This window comes from Micropterus salmoides, unplaced genomic scaffold, assembly GCF_014851395.1.
Source record: "Micropterus salmoides isolate LMB-PRFRI ecotype aquatic unplaced genomic scaffold, ASM1485139v1 Ms_hic_scaffold_1, whole genome shotgun sequence".
In the NCBI taxonomy this organism is placed as follows: Eukaryota; Metazoa; Chordata; class Actinopteri; order Centrarchiformes; family Centrarchidae; genus Micropterus; species Micropterus salmoides.
In genome coordinates, this window is record NW_024040040.1 from 1,415,681 (window position 1) to 1,436,872 (window position 21,192).

At 43.0% G+C, this 21,192-nt stretch overlaps 1 protein-coding gene across 1 annotated transcript; it reads right to left on the reverse strand.

The window, feature by feature from the left end:
- Nucleotides 1-13,069: 13,069 nt before the first annotated feature.
- On the reverse strand, nucleotides 13,070-20,111 carry LOC119891182 (NLR family CARD domain-containing protein 3-like). The gene is given in 11 exon segments (XM_038702981.1): nucleotides 13,070-13,877; nucleotides 13,880-13,912; nucleotides 14,049-14,095; nucleotides 16,244-16,417; nucleotides 16,718-16,891; nucleotides 16,982-17,469; nucleotides 17,509-18,785; nucleotides 18,942-19,170; nucleotides 19,333-19,411; nucleotides 19,714-19,854; nucleotides 19,942-20,111. Coding segments are annotated over 11 exon segments (3,345 nt in total). The 5' UTR covers nucleotides 20,079-20,111; the 3' UTR covers nucleotides 13,070-13,311.
- Nucleotides 20,112-21,192: the final 1,081 nt, after the last annotated feature.

The window sequence follows — 21,192 nt, forward strand, 5'->3', positions numbered from 1 at the left end:
GGCCCAGGATGAATCTGTCTGTAATGTACTTTTGACTGCATCACATGGGAATGAACGTCCCAGAGCAAACATTTTCACTTTGTTGCACGCTTTATTTTAATAGAAATATTTACATAGCTTAAATACATTTTGATAACCTCGTTTCTGATGGTTGACTTTGTGACCATGAAGCATCTTGTACTGGTTTCTCTGATCCTGAACGTGCAGAGAAACTCTGAGAAGGTCAGAGTTCCTGAACTATACATTGGGTTGGTTTTTCTTGCGTCCTGTCGTCATCATCTCTGTGGCTGCGTCTCCCTGTACCTGACACTGACTGCTTTGGAAACGGCAGCTTGTTGTCAGTTTGTAGCTTTGACAACAATGAATGAATGATGAATGAACAGATGCTTATCGTTGGCCAAAATAAAAAACTGACCTTCTGGTCCTGGGCTGGTTTCTGGCAGACTCTGCACCAGGTCTTTCCTGGGTATCTCCTCCAAAACCTTCTTGGTCACCTTCAGAGCTACATGAGGTTTAAAGGTGTTCACCATCAGATCCAATGTGTCCTGCCTGTCTGCCTTCTCCAGCGGGGATGCTTTGACGGGTTGGTATCCTTCCAGGATGTCAGGCTACTGCAGAGACCATCTGAACTCCTCGTCTCTTAAATCCTCCAGAGTGTTCATCAGGTCCTTTGTGGTCATCATGGCTCCCTGCTAAAGTCAGGCAGTATTTTACAGCTGAAGGAAAACTGTGTTTCAGAGCAGCAGCAGGAGTTCTGACTGGCCGACACAGGAGCTGTGTTTGTGGTTTGTAGTATTTGTGTGCAGAGTAAATGTAAATGTAAATGCTCCGTACTTGTATAGCGCCTTTCTAGTCTTTTCGACCACTCAAAGCGCTTTTACACTACATCTGCATTCACCAGTCACACACATTCACACACTGAGCCTAAGTGCTCAAACGGAAACTAACATTCACACTCACTCATACACTGGCGGAATAGCCGCCAGGGGCAATTCGGGGTTCAGTATCTTGCCCAAGGACACTTCGACACGCAACCAGGGGGAGCCAGAGTCTGGCCAGTCAGAGCTCCTGCTGCTGCTCTCTGGACTTCAGAGCCACACTCATTACTCTTCTTTCACGTGCTGTTGTGGTCGGCTGGTTCTGTTTCACAGCTGATACACTGTTTTGTTTTTTCTCCGGCCTTTCTCTTCTCTTCGTCCTCTTTTGCAATCCGTGTCATTAAATCACCTCGTCTATACTTGTCCACATAGTAAACATGTTGTGCAACAGTAATAACTGTCCAAGCGAGTCAGTGAGCTGTATATAGTTATATGGATTAAAGGAAGCATCGATGCAAAGAATCTGTTCTTCAGTTAGAGTTTCTTCAGCCCTATCAGAGCAGTGTAAGTTATGTCTTTAAGGAACAGAGCAGTATGTGATGCCTGTAGTACTAAACTCCTGTACACATACTGCACATCCTGATAGTTAAACTTTCCAGATGAGATGAGAACATAAGAAGTCACACAGTGAGAACCAATAAATCCTGATACTTCGACATCGAGATCTTATTGTGTAAAGAAATCTTTCTCAAAGCATTTCCCTTCCTTATTTAACATTTCTTGTTGCTAACTAGTTTTTCAGAACACTTTTAACCAATACTTTCGAATGTGACCGGGACATGTGACTTCAGGCTGTACTATACGGAGAGATGTACTTGTACTTTACTTAATATTTACATGTTATACTTTGTATACTTTTAGATGAATCCTGATGCTTGGTGACAGACCTCAGCACATATAGCTCATGGAAATTATCATGTTCATATTAAACTGAAACACAGCTCACATGTTAATGCCTCTGTAATAATAATAATAATAATAATTCTACCACACAAGTGGGACATAGAATGCAGGAATAAGTAAATCACAGTTTTGCGGCTTTAAGGATTTTTGCAGCGCTTCACTAAAAGGCTTTTGTCTGAACTATGATCAATATCATCCCTACAGAGCAGCTGAAACTGCTGATATGAAATCTATCAGGCAGAGCGGGGCCTTATAATTCCAGTTAGCAACAAGACGAGCAAAGAGTCACTAAAGAGAGAAACATGCCGGTTACATTACATTCACACGGGAGAAGAAGCTGCACCATGAAGAAAGAGGAAGTAAAGTGCGAACAGGAAACAGGCTGTTCAGTCACTGCAAGACTCATGTTGCAGCTCAGCAGCTCTTATTTCTTCTGCAGCTGCACAACAGACATCAGAATAAATTATTTGTTTCTTCACAGGAACAAAACAAACGAAGCTCCAGATGAAAAGTCATTTTGTGTGCTTGCTGGTTCCTGCTGAACACAAACTGAAGTGAGGAAATGACAACATGCTCTCACTTTGATTCAGAGCTGTAAAGATCAGTAACTCAGGAGATATCTCTAGGATTTATGATTCTGCTGTTCCAACATTAGAACCGTTCAGCTTCTCTCTTCTTCACACGTCATTAAATAAAAACTTCCTGCAGCTGTTTTTAAAAGCTCCAACAGGTTCAGAGGAACAGGAAGTTGGTGGAAGGATCCACCAACCCTTGTCCCCTCATCAGTACTGATTAGGACATACTGATCCTAATGAAGGTGCTTTTTAGACCAAAAGCGAAGCGAGCGTTCAGGATGGTGAGTTTACATACAAAGTCAATACAAAGACGCGTAGAGCCACGATTTCCTGCCGGGTGGCGCAAAGCGACGCGAAGGGGGCGGGGCCAGCAACGCAAAGGCAACACGAAGGAATCGCATGACGAAGTCCCATGACGAGTTGCAATAGCCAATCAGTGTTGAGATTGTCCGTACTTCACCGAGGCTTCAGAGTGTTGTATGGAGAGCGCCGGGCAGAGCGGGGGATTGAAAATCTGCTGTCTGGCTGAGAACCGTGAAACTTGGGGGAGAGGAGCAGGGAGCAGCGCTGCAACGTTTGGACAAATAAACACCCGTAGTCGGTCTGGATTCTGCTCTGACAACTACACTGTTTACTCGCAGAAGGAGCTTGGAGTAAACAGCTTTTATTAAATTAGCTTGTTACTTTAGTTTTTAAATAAATAAGGTAAATAAATACAAATGAAGAATAAAACAGACAAAAATATTAAAACACACACATAAATAAATACATTTAAAAAATTAGTAATAAATAAAGTTGATAAACAAATAAGGTAATTATAACAAAGGTGAATAAGTAAAGGCACTAATTAAAATATATACATTTATGTCTCCTTGTATAATTTAATTACTACCTACATTTATTTATTTACTTTATTTTTTTGTGTATTTAATTGGATACTTATTTATTTATTGAGCATTTATTTATTTCTGTATTTATTTCTGACTGTGTCAGGATCGGTCCTCCATAGCGGGGTGGGAGAATTATCAAGCACGTAAAGTTTGGTTAAGATGTGAGCATGTACACTGAAGTTACAACAACTTCCTGTGTCATGGCGAAGACTTGATCTTTGACGCCACGCCACGGACACACCCATTGACGAAAACTCGCAAATAGCACAACTTTTCATCTTCAATGCCTTTAGAAGGCACAGCAGAAATTTGAGGTCGGTCGGACTAAATCCCTAGGAGGAGTTCGTTAAAGTACGAAGTGTGTAAATCATCCAAAATTTGACGTAAAATTCAAAATGGACGACTTCCTGTTGGGTTTAGGCTATGGCTAATAATCCGAGCAAATTCAATAGGGTACTCGCACGGTCATGCTCGGGCCCTAATTAAAGCTGCAAGCAGCGTTGGGCGGGCCCTCGCACTTGTAAGCGCGTCCGCGCGTGACTCGGCCGAGTTGCATATTCTGGAGCTCTGCCGGTGCGGCTGTGAATTTCCTACGCGGTTATGACGCCGCATGAAGGTGCTATATGTCACTTCCTGTGTCCCCTATGTGGAGCTACATAGCACTTGCCGCTATGAATATAAATCGGTATTGGCGTGTAGATGTCTGCGGGGTGGGAGAGTTATCAAGCACGTAAAGTTTGTTTCAGATGTGAGCATGTACACTGAACAATAATGTACCCAAACAATAAAATAAATTCCTTTTATATTTCCCTGCCTTGTTGTTTATGTGTACATACAGAGGAAGAATGTGAGAACAGCACACATTTCATCGTTACTGTGTGTTAGAGCATGGGAGAACAGTGGATACTTTTAATACAGCCCACACCCCTAATACTGTGTAACTATAACAAGTAGAGAACAGAAGAAAAAGATGTTCTTTCTTTACAACTGTCTGCATAGCTTATTCATATTGTAATGAATGAAAATAAATAGGCCTACTAGGCTCCTCTCTACTTTGACATTTAAGATTAGCTTGTTTGATCCACCTTCATACACATGTGACATTACTGTACAACTTGAGAAAGGTGAGTTGTTTTCTGCTCCAGCCTGCCTAAAAGAAAAGCGTTTTTGGGATTAAATGGACTTTATTAGCTGCTGCAGTGCAGGATGAACTCAGAACAGACCATTTCTCACCTTATTATTCTAAATCATGCAACGAAGAAGAAGAAATGCATAATAAATCCTGGGACAAAATCTGTCCACAAATACTGTACAGCATGTAGTCTGATGAACAAGACTTGTGTTATAGCTGACTTGGGCAGTGAAATGTTTAATTTTTTTAATTCATGTGGTCATAGTTGTCCACAACTCAAATCAGAATATAGAAGAAATGTTTTATACCACCTCAAGAAGGCTTCCTATCAGAAAGGTAGGAAGGTATTTCAAATGTACAACTGCAGTCCTGAAATCTAAGTAAAGTAATTTCCCTGACATTTTTGTGTTACTTTACTTTTAATAGATGCATGTAACAGGTTTTATACTTCCTGTGAGTATAATCCAATCAATCTTATTTTCATACTGTATATCCGTTGTGTAATTTGATAAATTGTGTTGTATGTCGTGCTCGCATCTCAGAGAAGACTCTGACTGCAACATGGTCTTTGTAAAGAGAGAAACGGACAGAAAAAGTCTCTAACTCTGCCTGTCAGCTCGCTCTGCTCCGTTAAAACTGAATTTACCATACAGAATTGAATACGAGTGCACTCCAGATTTAGCTGCAGCCAGCTGACCGTGTGCTTCTCCTATACCGCAGTTCTGTGTCCATGCATGCAGCAAACTGAAAGCACTGTCTGTCGGAGCGTCTACGTGAAAAGAGAAGGAAGACATTGCTGGTAGTATTGTCTTCAGAGTTGTTAAACACCTCAGCGCACTGAAGGAAGCCATCTGACTGTGTGAGGGGCAAGATCGTTGATGTCTGCAGGCAGAGTAGGAGCTCTCCTGTCTGACTGGTCCACCAATAGCAGAGAAGATGACCCCTTGAGACACAGCCCCTCCTCATTTGCATAATGAGGCAGAAATGCATACAAAAATTTAAAAAGACAGGCAGAAATAAATACCATGGGTGAAAATAAATAAGGTAGAAAAATACAAAGGAAGAATAAAACAGACAAAAATATTAAAACACACACATAAATAAATATTTAAAAATTTGTAATAATATGATAATAATAATATGTTTTGTTCATAGTGTGTATATTAGTGTTGTCTATTCTGTAGTTTGTGTCTGATTTTATTTTATTATTATATATTATTTATTATTGTACAAGTAAGCACATCGTGAGCAATGTACAATCTTGAGTCAAATTCCTCGTATGTGTACACATACCTGGCAATAAAACTGATTCTGATTCTCACGGCTCTCTAATCACAGCCAGGCTTCCATGTTTAAGAACATCAGTAAGGCCCTCAAAGATGGCTGCAATCCCCAGATAGTCTCACATAAACAAAGTGAACTTTGCTTCCTTGAACTTGTAGAAGTGAAGCAGCTTAGTGATGTAGTCCCTTTTCCATCTGCAGAAAGTGTCTGGAGAACAGATGAGGACATTACTACAGCTCTAATAAAGTGCTTCATTTCATGTTACTTCTTCCCCGACACAGCTTACAGGATACTCTATACTGCACATGGAAAGGAAGTAGAACATCTTTGAATATTCTTTCTTATTAATATGTGTTACCTTTTTACAATATTCAAGACATTCACGCATTCACTTCACTTCCTTCCTTATTGGCTTGGCTTTTTCTTGGGCTAGCTCCATCTGTCCACGTCTCGCTCTGAGACCAACACTAGCCAATAAAAAGCAGAGAGAAGAAACAGCTGTCAGTGCTACATACTCTGTGGAAAGGGCGCTTGGAACTGGAATCTAAAGTTCTCCGTTCACAGCTATTGTTCCCTGCATGAGCGTGACTTACCTGCTGCCTCTCTGATGGCAGATGAGACGTCTTCTTCAGCCAGAATTGATATTTTCTCTGCAGGAGCTGCACCTCTGTAAAGACAGTTTGTGTGTCGTCAGCTTATTAAAGCACCAGGACAGAATGTTGTTATACAGCAGCAGACAAACCTCTCCGTCCAGAATGCAGAAGGGCATCAGTCAACAGGTCCAGGCGCTGCCAGGGACTCGTCTCCTTTAGGACTCTGGCAAATGTTCGGACGAAAGACCGCAGCCTTTTCTGTTCCTCCCCCGTCTGTGAGCCCAAACCCATCGAGTCGTCTGCTGCTGGACTTGATCTGTGATTACAGCAAAGTGGTACGATATCACACACACTGACGCATTACAGCACACAACATGTGAATGATGAAACACTATACTGAGGAAAAGTGAAACATCCAGTCTCCGTTATCGTTTTAAATACTCAATAAAGGTTCTTAAAATGATCCAAACCCTTTTCAGAGTGAGGATGGTGGTAAAGTCAGGCTTATTTTCTGAAGAGCTCCAATCAAACAGGGGTATTATCATCATGGAAGACTGAGTCAATAGTCATAGACGTCCCTGCTGTGGTGTAGCCTTACTGTTCTCCTCGGATCATGTCCACAAACATTAGGGGCGTTTCATGACGACGAGAGGCTCCAAACACTCCTGTAACATCGACTTTCTTCTCTTGTTGTGACCTCAGCACATTGCCAGCCTTGAAGATTTAAGGAAATGACATTTCTGGGAAGAATAATGCTCTTTTTCTAGTTAAAGCCAACATTTTATGGACTCAGCTGCACCTGTGATGAACCTGCTGAGGCTTTGAGCTGTCAGGATGTGACAGCAGGTATTCTTCTACATCCTTTTCATCAACAAACATGCGGGTTCCACGCAAAAACCTCAACCACACTCGTCCCGGAGCTTTGCTTCCTCACAAGGCCAAAGTATCTCCATCTGCCCGGGAAACAAACTCAGTAATCCTGGTTTTGTATCTGGTGCTACAAAAAAGAGTTTAGGGCAGAAACAGCCATGGAATAAATAACTGAAAGATACACAAGGTCCCACATTCATCCTCAAACAGGCTTCAAAAATGCAGAGCACTGGGTTGATACACTTACTGTTTTATTACAATACTTTCTACAATAATGAAGTGATTTTGCAGAGTTCAATTCAAAGCCATCAGTTCATGGAAACTGCAGTTCTGGTTAATCAAACAGGAAGCAGCCTGACACTAGAAGCAACCTTTGGACCTGGTGGGCATGTGGTGCCATCATCAAACTGGGACATGGATTCTCCTACCAGGGCTCTGTGGAGCGTGTTAACCTGCGATATAAGCAGCAGTGAGAGAAAACATTTTTCAGACACTCAGATCTCCTGCAGAAGGTCAAGGTGAAGGTGCTTTACACACAAGCTGTAGAATTCAATATGGCTTCATGTTCATCGAACTCAAGAAGACACCAACAGTTAATGCTACATAGTAGTAAAACACTTAGAACGATCTTATGAATCCATTTCAAATGTATGAAGTTTGCACGTCTGTATGTATGAATGCATGCTATTGTTCTTCCATTCCACTTATCAGGAAGGTGCAGTGAATTTCTGAGTCCTCTTCAGGCAAGCCTCAGAAAAGACTGCAGTGGTGCTGCACTCCAAGCACCTCTAATCAGCATGTTGTAGGCAAAAGTGACTGGTGCCGAACATTCAGAGGACACCGTCAGCACGTCATCCTCGACTGCATCCCAGGCATAAAGCTCTCTCTTCTTTGCCTCACTGTACGCAGTCTCAGAACATGAACTTCTGCTCAGAGCCACATCATTAGGTTCAGCCTGTTGAGGGGTAACAGTGGAAGGGTCCGGAGGGTCTGTCTGACTTCCTCACCACCTTAATCTTGACGCTCCTGAAGCGTGCGCTCTTTACTGTTTGTCCCATTTCTGAAATCAAAATATTCGGCACTTAGTGGAAAAGTGAACCCCTACTTCTTATTACAGCCTCAAAGACATTAACACATCAGTGAACATGAGATGCTGACGAGGGATCTATTTATGCACCTTAGATAGTTTAATAAATTCTCACTCTCTCTATGCAGCTTGGCCCAAAACCTAATTTGGATTGTTCAGAGACAGAGTGCATGGTAAGAAATAAGAAAATATAACTATTAACTTACCACACATGAGCTGGAAGTGAGAGAGACACCACAGCCCTAATATCAGCACATACTGCAAGTAAACGAGCTAAGATATTTCTAATAAACTGGCAAGGTTCCTCTTCTGTATGAATGTGAGTATGACTGTAAGCTTCTAGCTAACACTCACAGGTGACCTGTGCAGCCCGATTGAGCTCGCTCCTCATGAACTTATTTTACATTCTAGTTTCCAAAGAGACCAAACATGTCAGGTTGAATTAGTAACATGTAAAGTTATTTAAAATGATTCTCTGGACTTTCCATTGCATGTAGCCTAACGTTAATGCTACCGGTGCAGCCATAAAGAAATACGTTTTGGGTTTGAATATTTTACTCAATATGAGTGAAATAGCTTCAGTGAAGAGCAGATACAGATTAGAAGCTATGCACATGTCTAACTTACAATCTTACAGTGTGGAAAATGGCATTTTTACAGGCTAACACTGAAGCTAATTTAATTTACCAGTTAAAAGCAGTCACATGCTAATAATTAGTAATGCTAACGTAAGCGTACATGCTAATAATATAAAGCAAACGCAATAGCAAAACTGTTATTTCTTGTCAGCACTCGTGTCACACAACCTTAAATCTATTTTTTCTGTATTATTTTCACATATAGTGGGTATGCGCATGATGTCACAGAACACAGTGTGAGTGGCAGAAATACGAGCAGCAATCTTTACTTGAATCAGCTAAAACACAAACAAAACATCTAAAATGGGAAAGAGCTGGACCGCTGGTGCTTCGGTAAGCAGTTAGGATCACCGTCAAGTCCAAATTTGAGCAAATAATCACTTGTTTTACTCCTGGTTTGCTAAACGCAGCCATGGTAACAGATGTTTTGCCACTCAGACCAGCATGTTCCGGAAGAGGAAGTGACATCAACGCATTCCCTCTATTGGCTAATTAATCACCATTAAAACGGCCGCCTTTTAAATGGTCTGACCTGAAAATAGCGGTGAGCTGGATTCCTGTTGGACAGGATCTGGAGTCTTCTCTTCTAATAGTATCGCTGATTAACCATGTGAATGGATGATAACAGCCTTCTGAACCTACCAGTAGGTGCAGCGGGGCCCTTCGGACCCATATCTATGGGGCCGATAACGCCCATTCAATCGAGTGCTAACATTGGAAGCGGGTGATATATGGCATATTATAACAGGCATTTACAATCATGTGTTGTTTTCTATCTCACCATGGTCCACTCAGCTCTCCTGACCTTCAGCATCACTGCTCTAATAAAATACATGTTTACTATGAAGATTAGTGTCAGGGCTGGAAATTAAAACCTTTTCAACCTTTCATTTTAACCACGCCTGCTTCAATCTATCTTTGGTCCCTTCTACTCCAAAATGGATATTCATACAAGCCCCACTAATAGAATTAACTAAAATAAAATCCCCCCACCCCCCAAACATAAGTAACTTATGTTGATTTTATTTATACACACACCACTAATATATTTAAATGACATTAATATCACCCCCCCACCCTAAAAAAATTGTTTAAGTAGCCTATGTTATTCAAATCCAACAAGTTTGGATGAAATGGCATTAAGGGAACGTATTTTAAAATACATTAATAGGCTGCCTCTGTTTATATTGTGTGCTGCTAACCTTATCCATCGCCAGTATCAGAATGTGTTTGTTCATTTGTTAACTGTTAATGTCCCTAAATCTTCTAATTTAATGGGGAAATCCACTAACATGCTTTAATGCACATGTTAACTTTATTCAGTTGTGCCGATCATTTATAATCACATTTATTTTACACGTCTTACCTGATAAACGTGCGTCCCAAATAGCATTTTCAAATGCAGCTCCGCTGCGCTGCTAGCATTTGCTGCTAACTTCCGGGAACCTTTCAGACGCTCCATGACCCGCCATTGCTGTAAAAAACTGGTCCATTAGAGTGAACAGAGATGAAGCGACTCTCTTTATAGGGCTCTTCACAGGAAATACTGACAGTTTTAACAAATATGTGTAACCAGGTGATATAATCAAACCTTAAATATACAAGAGATTCAAGTTACAAAACCTCTATTTGCACAATTTTCTGCTGTAGCGAGAGTGCTGCAGGTGTTGATCTTAGACAGCAGAGGGCATAGCGTTGCTGACTCAAACAGCCGCGTGCTTGCCGAGAGGTCAAGGGGCGCCGGGAAAATACAGGAAGTAAACTGCGCTATTTTGCATGGACTGGCTGCTGCTGTTATCGGTGAGAACATTTATTAATAATGTTACGTTCTTGTGAGTTATTACGCACAATATGCTAATGTATTGGTCTAGTGGTGTATGATGTATGTATTAAATTCCACATTGTATGCAATTGTTGCGTATAGGATAGCCGATGCTTGTGGAAGAAACCCAACGTGTGGGCCACGAGAGCTTGTTATCCGTGAGTTAGGTATGAAACGGAAGTTAACTAATGAATGTTTTTTTTTATTTGTATAATTAATGTATCTATGTGTGTATGGACACATTGTATCGTGGTTAGCACAACTGATGTGTAATGTTTACTGTGCAGTGTTGTAATTGTTTTTTTTTGTCCTCTTATTAGAGGTGCCACTGCCGTATTTTTGTAACCGTGTTAATGCCGCTTTATGTGCCAACTTTGGGCTGTATTCCTGTTATATATGTAATAGTTGCTGCATCAGTGCCACGTGTATGCAGAAGTAGTATTGAGTTTCTATTTTTGACTCAAAGACCATTTTAAGGCCACTTTGTTTTTTTGTTTTTGTACACTCCCCAGTTACTCAAGTGGAGCGACTGCATCTTTGCTTCAGTTTACATAAAAGTGGCAGCCCTGAAGGTGGGAAAACAATAAAAACCCTGCAAATCGTATTTGAAGTTGTGTGTGTAACTTGTCCCAGCTTCATATGTAAAAAATATTTTTACTAAAGTTACCTACTGAAGCTTTAAGCTTACTTGTTTCTTCTATATTTAACTTGCATTGCATGTTTTCTTCTTGTGCAAATAAACCTTTCTCAGAGCATTTTCATTTATTGTTCAGAGCTATTTTTCAGAACATGTTTAACCAATTCTGCTTTCAAAAAGTGACGGGGACATGTCCCCAGCGACCCTGGTGTAAATGACACCAATGGCAGCAGGACGTTGGCAGCTGACCGGAGCACTAAGCTGTGATTACCTACCTGCTGCGCCATTACTTTGTTATCGTTTTCTTCAATCCTGCCTTCTGGTCTGATGAACTTTGACCTACCCGCGCTCACACCACGCCCCCTGAGCTACAGTCCACAGCCGGACCCCATATACAGTATATTACTGGACGAAGCCACCCCGCTGATTTGAATGGAGAGCAGTGAAGCCAGTTTTGGACCAATAAAATACTACTGCAGGGCTACTTCCTGTTGGCACCAGCGTCTAGTGCGCACGATCGCACAGCATAACCGTGGTTTAACGACGGAACCCTCCATGCAGACTTTGGTCAGCTTCAAAGTTCGATCTCTGGCTTACCCCCTTGCCGGACCCTTCTGGAGAATGTTGGCCACACCTCAGTGTAACGTAGTGTTGTAGTGACTCAGAGTGACCACTGGAGGGCAGTAACTCCTCTGCTTCTGCCTCTAGGAGTCCACATCAGTCAGTCCTCATGTTCACATCTTTGTGTCTTTCAGAGCACATTTGGAAACTCTGAGCTTCAAACATCCAAAGGAAACAGGAGCGTAGCTCCCACTGAGGACGCTGACGTCCCGTCTTCAGGATTTCTTCTGTTTCAGAAACCTCCGCTGAGTTTACCTTCTACTCCAGTGGAGATTTTTATTAGCTGACTTCTGCGAACTCGCTGCACTGGAAGCAGTCGGACCAGCAGGGTGTGGAACCAGGGAGCCAAAACTGTCTGGATCCATCTGGGCCACCCAGACAGAAACCACATCCACTTCAAAAACCTTTAAACCCACAACAAACATTAAAACCACCTTTAAACTTTGCCACCTTAAATCACAAGACCACAGGACAGGACAACCTTAAAAAAAACCTAACACCACCTTAGAAACCAAATAACTGTCTTAAAGACACTAATACCTGTTATGAGGGTGGTGAGGTGTGGGGACAGAGAGGACCCAAACGCAGCACTCTGAGGGAAGGAGGTTTATTGAGGGAAAAAGGGGTAGAGGGACTGGAGGGAGAGGTGGATGTCGGGGAAACACAGGCACGGGGAACCAAGGAGACTGGGGGCCATGGAGCTGGGAAACCGAGGAGCGGGGGAGAACAGGGACGACGCCGCGGGGGAGGTCCGAGGTGGAGAGAGCCGGTGGATGAGCCCAGCCGACTGAACGGAGGACGAAGGTGAGTGTACCTGGGGAGGGAAACAGACAGCGACAAGACACAGGGAAAATGTGAGAAGAAAACAAGAAACATGAGAGCCTGAACGTGGGGGTGGCACCGGGTATGGCGCAACGACGATCAAGCGAGGATGGTGTGGAGAACCGGGTTGAAATACAGGCAGGCATGAGGTTGATTACTGGCAGGTGTGGCAGGCTGACGAGGTGGCTGATGAGATGCAGGTGCAGGTAGTTGGCTGGGCTCAGGAGCCCGGGTATATATATGGCTTTTGGCCATATACTGTATCTTCCAGCTGAATGGTGTCAGTAGTCCTGAGCTGAGAAAGACAACAAACACACTCACAGTAACATTCTGCTTTTATTGGAACAAGAGCCAGAATTCAAAGCAACACATGACAGAAGGTCCAAGTCAACAGCATTTCCACCATTTAATGATCAGAGCTTCCATCTTTAAAGGACTGGAAGTGGAAGAAGTTTACATGGAAATGAGGAATCTGTTCAATCACTTTGAATCACTTTGTACAAAGTTCATTGATGGATTTATACAAGAAGCTGAAAGATTTCTGTGATCCTGTACAGACTCAGCTGATCTGTTCTCTACCAGGAGGAGACTCTCCCTCCTGCACAGAACTCAGACACACTGAGGAACCAGAACCAGACCAGGACCAGAACGCAAATCCAGGATAAAGAGGTTCAGTGAATGTGGTGTTGAAGGTGTGGAGGTGGATCAGTGTGTCAGAGGAGACTCTGTAGAAGGACAGAGAGCCAGCAGGACAGTCCACATACACTGCTACTCTACCAGAGGGGGGGGTGGAGGAGGAGGAGGAGGAGGAGGAGGAGGAGGAGGAGATGGGTGTTCTTCTCTTATTGTGCCAGACAGAGTAACCATCATCAGAGCAGCTCAGACTCCAGGACTGATCATTCCATCCAAACAAACAGTCTTCACTCTCTCCTCTCCTTCTGATTCCTCTGTAACTCACTGATATATTAACCCATCCTCTCCACTCGACCTCCCAGTAACAGCGACCAGTCAGACCATCTCTACACAGCAGCTGACAGCAGTCAAACCTGTCTGGATGATCAGGACATGGCTGATCCTCTTTCACACGTGTTGCCTTCCTGTTGTTGTCAGACAGTTGATGTCTGTTACTGTGTTTGTGTCGAGTGTGAGTTCACAGGAATCTGATGAGAGAACGAGACACAATCCAGCTGCAGTTATTGATCTATCATCTGTTCATTGATTGGCACTTTGAATGAGTGATGTCACAGTCTGAAGATGGTTGAATGTTTTCATGAATCAAATGAAAAACACACTTACACTTCCTCAGACCTGGTCTCAACCATCGGACTCCAGCAGGCTCCACCCTGAAAGGAGGAGGGGGGTCAGAGCAGCATCAAACATGGACATTACATTCCTCTCATCCCCCCGAGAGAATAAGTAGGCCTACTAGAGAGGAGTCAGTGGAGCAGTCAGACAGCAGTGTGGAGCTGTGTGCTCCTGTTTACTCCCTCAGAGGAGGGAGGGGCTTCAAACTCTTTCACTCTTCTGCTTTCACTTCAATCTTGTTACCTGCTTGCTTTCTCTGTTTAAAGGAACTAGTTTCTGTTGCTGGTTGACTTTCATTTGTCACTATTATTTCATTGGTAATAAAAATCTTTATTTTGTTGCACAGAATCTTTGGAGTATAAATTATTTCTATTAGTATAATATTCTAACATTAAGTTAAAACTCATTTCATAGCTAGGCTACTGTTAGCAGAGTTGGGCAGGAACTGTACTAATATTACTTTGCTCATTTTACATTTACACATTTTCCCAATAACTAGTAGTGTAACCGATTACTATTACTTGGATTGTAATTTCATTAACATTATTCTCCAGTGTGTGTTTTGGCTTTGCTGTCCACATAAATGTGCCGCTTATGTTCGTGACACAATCAGCTGATTAATTGTCAATAAAAAGTAACTTAACTCACAGCATAGAAGCTCTGATCAGCTAAACTTCACACTTTACTGCTAACAGCGTTATGATGACAGAGCGTGTGGAGAGGAGTCTTGATCCTCTGCTGCCTTTGGAAACTCCATGTATCATGTGGTTTCTAATGGACTGTGGTGCAGAAACAGGGAGCTTCCTTTTTCCTGTCAGTGGTCAAACTTGCAGTAGATGGGAGATGTTTTTGAGATGTTCTTTGTTGGTATGTTAGTCAAGATGAGCCAACCCTCCCAGTCCAGTAAAATAACGTCTGACATGATTATACCACATCATGTAGCACTTCATTTATTGACTGTTGTTTGATGATTGATGTTATGTCAATTTTACCTTTTTATCTTCGTATTTACAACATGTCTTTTCAATATTTTGTGTTTTTAAAAGTAAAAAAAAAACGTACAGGACAAATGCACAACAGAAAGACACGTGTAATAACGTAAGCGTAATGTGGCGATAGGCGCATGCATCACACACACAGCCACCAGTCAGCTCTGGAAATATCTGTGAAACGGTTTCAAATCAAACTCAAGTCCGAAAGAGGCACATGCTGTCCTGAGTTACAGCCTGGTTATAGCTAGTGCGCTGCTGCTGTCTATTAAACGTGAGAGGTGTCACTTGGTTTCATTTCCGTTGGACAACTTTTGAACTGAACCTCAAACTGAGTATTTTTTGTTGCTTAATGGGATACAGAAAGATGGACTGCGGGAGATTTGAACTGAGATAAGTATGCATTAATTGGTGGTTGAACTGTGGGTTTTGTATTGAGCTCTTACTGTATAACACACTGTGGTGAACTGTGTTTATCTTGTGGTCTGTAGGCCGACCTGATGATATATTATTTAATGGCATGACTTGACTCATTATCTTTCTCATATTATTATAATTTGATATATCTTCTCCACCATTGCTCATAATAATAATAACTCTACCCAATTCATCATAACACAAGAATGTACAGTGTAGTTCTATCTGTCCAATATTGTGTATACACTGAGTTACTGCTTGTCCATTTTGAATGATACAGAAGGTAAAGAGCTTAAAAATCAATTGCATATTAAATCACAATTGCAATATTGGTCAAAAAAATCGCAATTAGATTATTTTCCAAAATCATTCAGCCCTACCTAAAAGGGTTATCAGTATCAATAGATTAATACGCCATTATTGGAAAGTGAAAGTATTTCTGTCAGCTTGTCAAATAGTGATACAGGCTGCTTTCCAACATGGCACAGTGTGCAGTTACTTGATTGAGTTACATTACAACCAAACCTGAAATTCTAAAGCTATTTGCCTGAATGTCTAAATGTTTGCATCAGCCCAGCTTATTAATAACTGGCACAAGCACACCAGCTAGAGCTCTTTTGCCTCACCGCGCGTGCACAGCTTCGATGACAGCACGTACCAACTGATTTTCTAAACACTTTCTACATGTTTGACTGTTCATATAATACTGATTTCCACCATTAACCAAAACACCTCCCCTATCAAAGTGACTGTGTGTGGCTGCAGCAGACCTCTTCATACCTGAGAGTGTCCAGTCTCCAGTGTGGATCCTTAAGTCCAGCAGACAACAGCTTCACCCCTACATCTCCTAGATGATTGTAGCTCAGATCCAGCTCTCTCAGATGGGAGGGGTTGGAGGTCAGACCTGAGGCCAAAGAAGCACAGCCTTCCTCTGTGATCAGACAGCCTGACAGCCTGAAAACATACAAACCAACACACACAGGAAACTCTGAGAACAAGAGGTGGGATGTTTTTTGGGTTGTTTTTTTCCAGGTACAATTTGGTACAAGAGAATAATTTTTTACATTTGATGATTCAACAACAAAGTTAAACCAAGGACAATAATGAAACAGCTTAATATAAAGTAATTCTTGACACTGAGGTCTGTCGACAAATCATATCAGTAGACCCAATCATACACATGTTAGCTGTCTATCCATCAATGTAAATCAGATTTTAGATGGTCATCATCTCAGTGGGTTAATGAATCCTGACCTCAGAGTTACCAGTGTACAGTGTGGACTCTCCAGTCCAGCAGACAGCAGCTCCGCTCCTGAATCCTGCAGGTTGTTGTTACTCAGGTCCAGCTCTCTCAGACTAGAGGACTGGGAGCTGAGAACTGAGGACAGAGCTTCACAGCTTCGATCTGAGAGGTTACAGCCACTCAGTCTGGAGAGACAACAGGAAGGAAACAAGTAATAATGCATTTTTTCTCCAGTTGAAAGATAGAGTATTTATTGATGAATAAATCCCACTTACAGAGCTTTCTTGGAGGCTTTGACCACTGGCAGCAGCCTCAGAAGAGCCTCCTCTGAAGCAGAGTATTTCTTCAGGTCAAACACGTCCAGATCTTTTTCTGATGACAGTAAGATGAAGACCAGAGCTGACCACTGAGCAGGAGAGAGTTTATCTGTGGAGAGACTTCCTGAAATCAGGGACTGTTGGATCTGATCCACTAGAGAACCATCCTTCAGTTCATTCAGACAGTGGAACAGATTGATGCTTTTCTCTGGAGAGGGAGCCTCTTCAATCTTCTTCTTGATGTACTCAACCGTTACGTGATTGGTTTGTGAGTCACTTCCTGTCTGTGTCAGCAGGCCTCGTAGGAGAGTCTGATTGGTCTGCAGTGAAAGTCCCAGGAGGAAGCGGAGGAACAAGTCCAGGTTTCCATTTGGACTTTGTAAGGCCTTGTCCACAGCACTCTGGTAGAACGGTGTCACTGCAGATTCATCTTTTCTTGTTTCAGACTTCAGGGAGGTTGATTGTTCTTCTGCCAGCAGATTAACACCAGAGTTGATGAAGGTCAGATGGACATGAAGAGCAGCCAGAAACTCCTGAACGCTCAGATGGATGAAGCAGAACACCTTGTCCTGGTACAGCCCTCTCTCCTCTTTAAAGATCTGTGTGAACACTCCTGAGTACACTGAGGCTGCTCTGATATCGATGCCACACTCTGTCAGGTCTGATTCATAGAAGATCAGGTTGCCTTTCTGCAGCTGCTCAAAAGCCAGTTTTCCCAGAGACTCAATCATCTTCCTGCTCTCTGGACTCCAGTGTGGATCTGTCTCAGCTCCTCCATCATACTTGACGTTCTTCACTTTGGACTGAACCACCAGGAAGTGGATGTACATCTCAGTCAGGGTCTTGGGCAGCTCTGCTCCCTCTGTGGTCTTCAACACCTCCTCCAGAACTGTAGCAGTGATCCAGCAGAAGACTGGGATGTGGCACATGATGTGGAGGCTTCGTGATGTCTTGATGTGGGAGATGATTCTGCTGGCCTGCTCCTCATCTCTGAACCTCTTCCTGAAGTACTCCTCCTTCTGTAGGTCAGTGAACCCTCTGACCTCTGTCACCATGTCAACACACCCAGGAGGGATCTGATTGGCTGCTGCAGGTCGTGTGGTTATCCAGAGGCGAGCAGAGGGAAGCAGGTTCCCCCTGATGAGGTTTGTCAGCAGCACATCCACTGAGCTGGACTCTGTGACATGAGTCAGGACCTCATTGTTGTGGAAGTCCAGAGGAAGTCGACACTCATCCAGACCGTCAAAGATGAACACAACCTGGAACTCTTCAAACCTGCAGATTCCTGCTTCTTTGGTTTCAGGAAAGAAGTGATGAACAAGTTCCACCAAGCTGTACTTTTTCTCTTTCAGCACATTCAGCTCTCTGAAAGTGAATGGAAATGTGAACTGTATGTCCTGGTTGGCTTTGTCTTCAGCCCAGTCCAGAGTGAACTTCTGTGTTAAGACTGTTTTCCCAATGCCAGCCACTCCCTTTGTCATCACTGTTCTGATTGGTTCATCTCTTCCAGGTGAGGCTTTAAAGATGTCTTCTTGTCTGATGGTTGTTTCTGGTCTGGCTGGTTTCCTGGATGCTGTTTCAATCTGTCTGACCTCATGTTCATCATTGACCTCTGCAGTCCCTCCCTCTGTGATGTAGAGCTCTGTGTAGATCTGGTTCAGAAGGGTTCGGTTTCCTGCTTTAGCAATCCCCTCAAACACACACTGGAACTTCTTCTTCAGCTTAGATTTAAGTTTACACTGACAGACTGCAGAATGACTTCCTGAATGAAGACACAACAAAACAGATCAATCAGTGACTGATAAAGTCCATGTGACAGTTTCATTTCCTTATCTAACCATGTTTCCCTCCATCTGTTGAGCCATCAGTAAATGTCCCGTTTATCCAGCAGCTTAAATCTTTAGAGAAATCCTCTTACTGCTCTGCAGACGCTCAGCCAGCTCCTCCTGCTTCATTCTCCTCAGGAAGTGCAGTGTGATCTTCAGAAATGCCTCCCTGCTGCTCCTCCTTTGCTCTTCCTCCTCACCGTCCAACACCTCCTCATCCTCCCTCTGACTCTCTAAGCATTCTGGGTAATCTGAACTCAGACCCTTCTGGATCTTCTTCAGCTCGTTCTTCACAAAAGTGACAATGTTCTCCTCCAGCAGCTGGAACAGAATATTATATGAAGGACACAATCAAAGTCAAATCATGGAACCAAACATCAGATCCATGTTGGACAGACTGACAATCCACTGGTCTAAAAAGTGCAGCGTGGAGATTATTGTGAACAGAATAGATGGAAAAGTAGTTGTTGTACATGTACAGACCATAAATATGGAGTCCAGGTGTGTTTGATGCTGCTGGGCAGACTGACCACTGGGAACCTCTGAGCTCTCCTGGTGGACTCTGTGGAGGAATCATGAAGAGTTAGCTCACATTATGTCTGTCCACACAGAGACAGACACAAGGTAAAGGCAGTCGCTTTGGAGCTGCTCAACAGTCAGAACGTGTGTGTGGAGAAAATGTTCAACTGAAGCCAAGAGCTGAAGACTGATCTACTGGTTCTACTGGGCAGCTTCAGATGGGAGAATATAAATGTATGTGAAGAAGAACGATGCTGAAAATAAACACACAGCTTTAATAAAACTTCTCTGGATAAATAACATTAAACATGAATCAGTCAGTGTTTAATGGGATTAACAGCTGACCTCTCTGCAGCAGACGGTCGGCCTCCTTTGAGATCAATAATAAGACCCTTTGACCGGTCACTCTTGAAGGACACACAGCTGGGCTCAGGTCCAGGTCCAGGTCCAGGTCCAGCAGAGCCTGGTCCCTGCTGCTGCTCTGGCCTTCAACACAACACACACAGAGGTCTGAGAGTGAATAATGATGGTGGAGTGATTTGAGTCCTGGACAGTTAGAGATCCTCATCTCACCTCTGAGCTTTGGTCTGGCTGTCATGTTCCCCACACAGAGTGCTTTTAGAGGGAGGGACTCCCTCCTCTCTGTCCTCACACTGACTCATGCTGCTCAACTCACATCCACTTTCACCTGGAGAGGAAACACAAATCATTCATCTGCACATCAACTCAAATCCTCCTTTCCATCATTCTCCTGGAAAAAGATCAGCTGCTCCTCCACTGATTGGCTGCTAGTTTCTGTTTCATATCAGTGGCAGCTGAATGCAGTCAGACAGCAGCGTGAGGCAGAGGAAGCTGCCATCAGCTGCTGGACTTCTACTATCAGTCCACTAGATGGAGGCATGAAGCTGCAGCCCAGCACACACACCTGCATGGAGGACCGGATACATTCACTGAAGGACTGATGTGGTCTGACAGAATCTCTCTGTCTACAGAGTCCCTGTAGAAAATGACTTGTTGAACTCAGGAATGAGCAGCCTCACATGTGACTGAATAGAAATGACGGAAAACAGACTCTCCGAATCTCTCTGACTTTAATTGTCACCAGAATAAATAACAGAAAGAAAAGTGTTTCTAATAAATGAAGAAAGTTGTGTGTGGGGCTTTTGTTGTTCACACCTACAGTGAACTCAGATTTTAACCTGGCAGTGAATCAGAAAACAAATCAAATCTAAAACTTTGAGTTAAATGTTTCTGTCGTGATGTATCAGATCAGTCCGATCAGCTGCAGCATCCAATCAATAGAAGGGCTACCCAGTAAGGGTGTCGCTCAGTAAAAGACCTCCGCCAAGGATGCACTGGTGCTGGTGTATCCTCGCTCAGAGCTCCTCGGAGATCGCTCTGCAAGATGGCGGAGCGGAACAACTTCCGGTTCAAGCGAGGAAAGAAGAAATAAGAGAGTTGAGAAGCAGCCTTTGTATCTGCTCTCTCTCTCTCTCTGCTTCTCCAGTTGCTGCCCTTCCCCCTCTGCAGCAGGTGGATGTGCGCAGCTGTATCCACTCTCCAATCATGGTGGAGGGTAGAAAGACTATAAATAACAATGAATAGAAAGTACAACAATAGAAACAGACACATTTTCTGAACATCATGACTTGGACTCAAGTCACAAAAACGACAACTTGCAACTTGACTTTGACTTAAACACCAATGACTCGCCGCGACCCTGTACGCAGGATAAGCGGTTGACGATGGATGGATGGACCAATGACTCGTGACTTCACTTGGACTTGAGCTTTTTAACTCTAGCTGACTTTTTGTTCAACATTC